This window comes from Glycine max, chromosome 7 (genome assembly GCF_000004515.6).
Source record: "Glycine max cultivar Williams 82 chromosome 7, Glycine_max_v4.0, whole genome shotgun sequence".
In the NCBI taxonomy this organism is placed as follows: domain Eukaryota; kingdom Viridiplantae; phylum Streptophyta; class Magnoliopsida; order Fabales; family Fabaceae; genus Glycine; species Glycine max.
The window spans coordinates 33,859,466-33,868,042 of record NC_038243.2 but is presented as its reverse complement, the minus strand read 5'-3'; the positions used below and the strand labels follow the sequence as shown (position 1 = coordinate 33,868,042).

The window sequence follows — 8,577 nt, the reverse complement described above, 5'->3', positions numbered from 1 at the left end:
CAAAACTAATTTTACCAATTTTTAATTTTATTTCCCTTTTTTCTTAATCAAACAAGGAAAAATAAGAAGTGTAGTCTTCTCTTTCAGTTTCTTTGTCTTCAATTTTTCTCCTCTTCTAGATCCGCTGCACTCTTTTTCCTGAATTAAACGAAGCAAAGTCGTACTATATTATTTATTGCTCCATCAGTTTCCTTCCGGAATACTATTTTTTTCTTTAAATCCAGCCAAATGCTGAAGTAATGGCCATATTTGTTCACGCCACACCCAAATATATTATTCTTAGCCGGAATAAGAAAAGAAAATGGTTTAGAATTCTCTTCTTCTTTTATTTATTCCAAATAAATAAATGAATTTATATTTAATCAGTCATATATTTTGCATATTATCATATAGAAATGTATTAATATACATCAATAGTTTTCTTAGCAAACAATTACGATGACAGTAATTTTCTTAATAATTTAGTAATACATCATTTAAGACTTACATAAATTTATTATGTACATTAGTGAATCAAAAAATCAGATTCACAAAATTATGACATTAAACAGAAACATCCTTTCTCCAGTTAAAAACAAATTAACAAAGCAAATTGATCAATCTAAAATTGTCACTAACCAATCTCAGTGTCATTGATCAAGTCAACGATTGACAAATCTCAATTATATTAACTAACCTAAGAATTATTTATTACTTTTTCACTTAATTTATTGAGACTAATGGAAAATAGCAAAACAATTGGAGAAGATATTAATTAGACCAAACATAGGTGAAAATGATGCAAATATAACAAAATTCCAATCAAAAGGTGACTTCTGTATATTCTAATAACCAAAATCATTCCCAATAGTCAAATCTCCATTCTCCACCCCTTTCCACTCTCATTCATTTTCCCCTGTCCTCTCTCTGTCTCTATCTCCCTTATATATTTATACCCTCATTTCCCCAAGCCGCCACCCATTTCTTGAAACTCACAATCCCAATTGGTAAACAACACTAAAAAGGCATGGAAATGGTGGTGGCAGTGCCTCCTCCTCCACCTTCTTCTTCCATGGACTTTAACTTTGATAGCAACTGTTCCTCTCCTTACATCACTGCACCTTCTAGCCCCCAACGCTTTGGCAACTTCTTCTTCAGTGCTCCCACTAGCCCCACTCGCAGACACTCCTCTGCTTCCACTCCCAACACCACCGAAGACGAGTTTGAATTCGACTTCAGTGGTCAACTCCAGAGACCTTCCCTTTCCGCCGAAGAACTGTTCCTTGGCGGAAAGATTAGACCTCTCAAACCCCTTTCCCCTTCGTCGAATAAAAGAAGAGAGAAAAGGGTTATCGAAGAATCATCATCACTATTATCATCACCACCTCCACAACGTAAGCTAGGTAGGGAAAGAGCTTCATCATTTTCCATTTCCTCTGCTACCCCTTTAAAAGGTCGCAGAGGAAGTGGAATTCAAGTCGTGTCTTGTGATGACACGTCATCACAAGGGGAGAAGAGTAACAGCAGCAAAACCTCGGAAAGTGTTTCTAACTCCTCGTTTTTGTCGTCGATTTCGTTCGGGAAAGGGTACCGAAAGTGGAGGCTGAAGGATTTTCTTTTGTTCCGAAGCGCCTCCGAGGGAAGAGCTTCGGACAAGGATCCCTTTCGGAAGTACGCGGTTCTGTCCAAAACGACGGCGCACGAGGATGTCCGGAACGTGAGTTTCCGGTCCGCGGAGAGTTCCGGTTCGGTTTCGAGACGGAGAGGACCGGTTTCGGCTCACGAGTTGCATTACACCGTGAACCGGGCTGCTTCAGTGGAGTTGAAGAAGAAAACGTTGTTGCCTTATAAGCAGGGCTTGTTGGGGTGCTTGGGCTTCAACCCTGGCATGCATCACTTAAGCGCAAGAATTGGGTCTTAGTTAACGTTTTGATTAAATTGTGATTTTGGTGATAGAAACCTTAAAACAATTTAATGTTATGATAAATTACAAGCAAATGTGAGTAGTGTGGTCACAGCTATCATGGTCTCTCGACTCTGCTTTCTCCACAATGTTAATATTATTATGATAGTGATTGTTGCCGTGAATGGTAATTTCAAGTTTTGTTTTTTCAATTTTCTTTATATATTCTCATTTTTTTGTTGTTGGTTCTTTCTTGGTTATATTAGAATTTATTTTTTTTCAGATATACAAAATTAAGTAGATTTGAAAACTTTTAAGATTAGCTTTGGTATTTGTGATGTCACCATCAGCCTAATCCTGTTTTTGTCTACACATTAACAAGTTGTGTGATACTTTTGCACGTTGCAAAATAATTTTCATATTTTTTTATATTCTTTGCGTGTATTTATGACTTTGCTCTGTGGGTAAAAGCGTATTTGTCAAACCATGTACCGAATTTAGGACAGTATTGAGGATTTTAAAATTGAAGGTTAAGTACTCTTTCATAAGTGGGTTTTATGTTTTCCACCCCAAACAACCTGCTACCCACCATAATGTGTTTCCATTAGGTACTTGTATTTGGTGATTGCTAACAGTTTTTTTTCCAAGTTAAAAAGTTTACGGTAACGCCCACAACATAGCATGCCAAGAAAATAACTAAGAGCTTAAATGAATATATGGACAAATTAAGCATGAGCTTAGAAATGAAAAAAAAAAAAAGAAGCTTTTATTCGATATCAGTAGGATGTTGAATAATGATTGTAATATTTCTGTACAGAGCAAGGATTGACGTTGAGTTGGGCACCCACAGTCTTTTTTTTTTCCTCTCTAAATATAGTGTAAGACTACGTGTGAAAATTCCTGATTATTATACCATCAGCAAATATTGCGACGAGAGACATGTTAATTATACTTTAATTTACTTTTGTATAATTTACGAAAAGGGGTTAGAGAAACATGTAATAAAGAGAAATAAAGAAAAATAATATTATAAAAATTGTTACAAAGAATGTTATATAAATAATATAACTATTGTGATGATGAACTGAAACTTTGGAACATACCATGATTTGAAAGAAAAAAAGATGCTACCCACATGCACTCATGTCTCTATAGTTTCTTCACATGTAGTGGGTTTTATTTGTCGCCTTGTCATGTACAGGCAGAGCATTATCCCAATTACAAGTCTCTGAAAATGTAGGTTTTTCTTTTTCTTACATGAAGGGAAGTCATTCTTTAATCTAATCTTTCAAATTTGCTGCCTTGTAATATACCCTCTTCGTCTCCGGCCGCTTATGGTCCTCTAATTATATTATCATACCAAATAAAAATTCAATAATTTTAATCCATTTATCTTACTAGGTACTAGTATTTTCATCTTCACCTGATTACACTTCTACTATTGCATGATGCCAAGTGCCAACACTTGGTAACTTTGATTGTATAATTTATCATTATATTAACTAAACTTTTTGGAATATATCAATTAAGAACTTCTACCATCAGCAATTAACTAGGGACTCAAACCTATGTTGAACCATTTTAATAAAAGAACAATGTTAAAAAGATAAAATTGTTCGCTGATTAGAAGTCCTGCAACAATACTTGTGCAAGAAATTAAATTTTATTTGGACCACTCTCATAAAGTCTGAGAAGACGCACTGCTAGTGCTGAAGCAAGTGGCATGGCCACAGCCATTGAAGTTTGCTGCACCATTACAATTAAAGAGTCCTCAGTTTTATTGGATGGCAACTCATATATATAATGTCCTCCTTTACTTCTATATCGAGATTTCATTATTATACTTTGAGCCTTTGCCTAGTTGCCTATAGGCTATAGGAAAGTACTTACGTACTTGAATGTATCAAATCAAAATTTAGTCAATGAAATAATTGAAATTTTCGAGTGCGTCAGTAAAAAGAAATTGGTGAGAATTATGTTATATTAAATATCAAATTGGTATAAGAGTTAGAGATGTCAAATTGGAAAAAAAAAAAAAAAAAAAAAGAGAGAGTCGTCAAATTCAGCGCCAAAATATTCAGCATCATGTGAGCAACAAAAGGAGTCAGTTTTGTTAGGAAGTGAGATGTGATAAATAATTATAATATTTTTTTTTTGTCATGTTTTAAATCATAGAAAATAAATTATTTACTGTCAATTTAAAATGATTTTAGACTGTTATTTCATAATAAATTATTATATATGATAATTAATTAATTTTTATAATAACTATTACTTGAAAAATCTTACTAATGACACTTTTTATTTTGTCTTGCTTACAAAAGATAGCCATTAAATTCTTTCAATTATATATATATATATATATAAATTTAGTTACGAGGAGCATTTAATGGATACTCACCATCACCAAAAAAGGCTTATAGTATTTGGAATCTTTATTGAAATGGGTCTTTAGGAAGGAGCAGGTGCAACCGCTCTCATGAGATATCAACTGGCGCAGTCACAAATTCATTAGAGTTGATTATTCAATTTTAGACAAAATAGCAAGTGTTAGACCTACCAAGAAAGAAGTGCAGAACATTTTGAAGTTATCATACAAGGGTGTAGATAAGGGGTTCAAATTTCCAAATTGTAATCCCTGCGAAATGAATGTGAAAGTTATGGATACCTAACTCAAAATATATGAAGAATTTGTTGGGATATCTTTAATTTTCTTTATGCAAAAGTTAAAAATTCACAAGTTTATAATTTAGGATAATTTATTAAAAGTCCTAGGATTTATAACATATTTGATTATTAAGGATTAGATTAAATATTTAGATTTGTAGTTGGTTCTTGATCTAAGCATTCTTTGACATTTATTGTAAGATCTTTGCGGTTATCAATCACTATCATCAACAATGACATTATGGTTCTTTCTCAACTAAAATCTCTTTATTTCTTAATAGGACTTTCATAACTATTCAGACATGGAGAAGAGAAACTATGTGTAACAGCTAGGTATATTGGGGACTATAGTCTTCTTATAGCGTGTTAACCTAATAGGGTTCTCATTATCTCCAAATGGGCAAATATTGACATTTGCTCGTTTAAGTTCATATCATCTTATCATCTTATTTAGTTATTTAACAGACTCACTTAATTTGACTGCATAAAATAGAATCCACTAATGATAAATAACTAATATAATTATCTTATAATATTAGCCCACATTAATTATTGGAATAGAAAATTTCAACAATCTCTCGCTTAGGCTACATATCGTAACAATTATATCAAAAAAAATTAGGCGTGCATTCGTATGCTATTTACCTTTAGACTTTCACCTTAACAACCTGGTTCATCCCATGTATCAATAATGGGATCATTGTGGCTTTCACCACTACAACAAATGTGACTAGACCCCAATGACCACCACATCAATTCAATGACGACATAGGTCAATATGAATAAGCCACATGAAAATTACATGCAATGTGATCTCAGTTGTGCCTATTTCCAATTGGTCCAACTTAAGTCTTTAGCAAGATCAATCTTAAGTCCTTAAGTACAATTTAAATATTGCAGTTAAACAAACAAGTTTCATAATAAACTTATAAACTGTAATCTTTATTTATGAAGAAAATCGAATACATGAAATCTGAATCCAAACATAGAACATAAAGATTCCTACTAAACCAAGGCAACAACTGAAACAACACCATACGAGCAACGTATATGCTCACATTTTAAGTGTTAACCATTAATTAGTGGGTCAACTAGAATACAAATATCTTTATTTTTCTTAATTCTTTCTTTAACAACCATAAACTTTGTGTCATTAACATCTGACATGGTTGAACTCTTGTTGTTGTTGGAGTATAATCCTACTGAGTTATTATCACAATAAATACTTAATGATCTCTTAATGTTTGTAACAAGAGGCAAGCCAATGACAAAATTTAGCAGTCATATCATATGGTTTGATGCCTCAAAACAAGATATTAATTCCACCATCATGTTTAAAGATATATCTCAATGTGGAGTCTCTTCTATTTAGGCATCCCATCAGAGTTAGAATATATTATGATCTCTAAAATACATTATGATCTCTAAACTTCTAGACTTCTAATATGTATGGATGTAGTTTCTTATTCTCTTCAAATAGCGCATTACATGCTTTACTACTTTCTGATGCGGCATACCATTATTACTCACACATCTCCCTAGGTCTCCTACTAAGAAAAAGCTATTTAGGATGAAAACAAACTTAAGCATATATAAAACTCCCCATAGCTAAAGCACAAGGAATCATTTGCATCTATTCTTTTTCGAGATCACTAATGGGGTACTGTTTGACACTAACTTGTCTCCTTTACCAACATGTGTATCTTCTTGTTTATTATTTTTCATTTTGAATATATCCAAAACTATATTATGATTAGAAAGTTTTCATCGACATATATAATACCAAAAGGATAATTTTACTCCCAATGAAATTTTGGTGTATGCAATCATCAACCAAAATTGCCTCAAAACCATAAGAGGTAATAACTTGATGATATTTGTAGTACCATTGACCTAAACGAAGCCTATTTAAAGTCATAGATGATTTCTTTTAGTTTGCACACCATAAACTTTGAATTACCTTAACAAAGTTTTCTAGTTGCACCATATTGTTTCATCAATGTTATCATTTAGAAACATAGTCTTTGCATCCATCTAATGCAACTCTAAATCAAAATGAGTCATCAGTGTCATTATAGTCTTAAGAGAATCTTTCTAAGAAACGAGAGAAAAATCTCTCTATAATTATTGTCTTCCTTTTAAGTAAAGTGTTTAACAACAAGATTATTTTTATATATCTCAACATTACCCTTTGAATTCCTTTAAATTATAGATATTTGTTTAGAACTTATGGGGTTCGTACCTTCAGGTAATTTGACGATATTCCAAAAGCCATTGTCAACCATTGATTTTATCACATAATTAATAGCAATAATCCACTTTTTTAGGGTTAGAACAATGTTACTTGACTAAAGTGGATTAGATATTCCTTAATCAACCTAATGTCATATTCTTGTTCTTAAAGAGATGCACCATAATAATCCAAAGTTGCATTTCTCCATTTTCTAGTGGATCTTCTAAATGATACTTTTTGAGGTGGTTGAGTTTGAACTATATGTGGTGTTTAAGGAGGAATCTCAATATTGTCTTTTCCTTGAATGATATCGAGAATAACATCATTATTAATTACTAGATATGCTTCTTGTACAATGGCAAGTACAAAGACTTATCCATTATCAATAACAGGTTATTTTTTAAGGATAACACTCTTTATGTTTCCTTCCCCTCCAAACTCAACTTCCTTAAGGAATTTTGCATTTTCATCTCAAAGAATGATCTTATATTGGGATTATAAAACTTACACTCATGAGAGTGCTCAATCTAAACCAACAAAGTAGTAACAATATTTTTAAGTCTAGTTTACCTTAATGCGGCCTATAAGGCCTTGCTTCAGCTAGACATTCCTAAGTGTGCATGTGTCTAATGATGGGCTTATTCCGAATCCATAGCTCATAGGGGGTTTAGTGACTACTTTAATTGGTACCTTGTTAAGGATATAAACTACAATCTTTAATGTATTTCCCCAAAGTGATTCTGGTAGAGAAAAATCATACTTCTTACCATATCCTTAACAGTCCAGTTTCATCATTTTGAAACTTTGTTTATGCTAGGTCTGTCCAACATTGTATATTGTAGACAATTTCACACTTATTGAAGAAAGAAAAAAAAAATGAAGATCTCTAGACATTGCTCACCTTATCTGTTATATTCACCATAGTATTCACCATCAAAATCAGATTTGACAACCTTAATTTTCTTTTCCAATTGAAGTTAAACTTCATCTTTGAAAGACTTGAAAACATCTAGAGAGTAAGACTTCTCATCAATTAAAGAAAGAGTAATTGTCTATAAACATAATAAAAAATATGTCCATTCCATAAATCCCTAGGGAAAGGACCATGAATACCTTATGAATTATTTCTAAGATATCCTTAGCTCTTTTGACACCTAAATTCCTTTTGTTTGTTTTTTTTCCCCTTAATACACTCAATACAAATTTAAAAATATGAAAAATCTAAGTGTCCAAGAATTTTCTCTAGCACAAGCTTCTGAGTTCTCTGTATAGAGGTGTGACCTAAGCGCCTATGCCATAAAGTGATGAAATTATCATTTAATTTATGTTTTGTACCGTGCGAATCCTTCACAACATTTAATCATAGGAACACTCAATATCAATTAAGGACCCATAATCAACATCATTTGAATCACAAGAGAGATTAACTTTATTATTTCCAAATGAACAAGAATAACTGGATTTGTCCAAAATAGAAATAGAAATTGATTTTCGTCTAATAAACGGTGCAACACATGTCTCAACCAAATCCAAATAATAAGTATTTAAAAACAACTTAAAAGTTCCTATAACTTCAATTGCAATTTTATTTTCATTGCCCCATATAGATGATTCTTTTAGCATCACTTGACAAATGACTCCACAAGTAACCTTACAAAAACATACTTATGTGAGTAATAGCACCAAAATCTATCCACCAAATGCCCTTGGGTACGAAAACTAAATTATTTTTAGAACAAAAAAATGAGAAGTTGACCCTTCTTCACACATCAAACAGTGTACTTGGGACACTTTT

General features: G+C 32.4%; 1 protein-coding gene across 1 annotated transcript; it reads left to right on the top strand.

Moving 5' to 3' along the window:
- Window positions 1-737: 737 nt before the first annotated feature.
- LOC100783924 (uncharacterized) lies at window positions 738-2,094 on the top strand. The gene has a single exon (XM_003529196.5). It carries the CDS (start codon window positions 1,007-1,009, stop codon window positions 1,898-1,900), a length of 894 nt encoding a protein of 297 aa, XP_003529244.1. The 5' UTR covers window positions 738-1,006; the 3' UTR covers window positions 1,901-2,094.
- The last annotated feature ends 6,483 nt before the right edge of the window (window positions 2,095-8,577 follow it).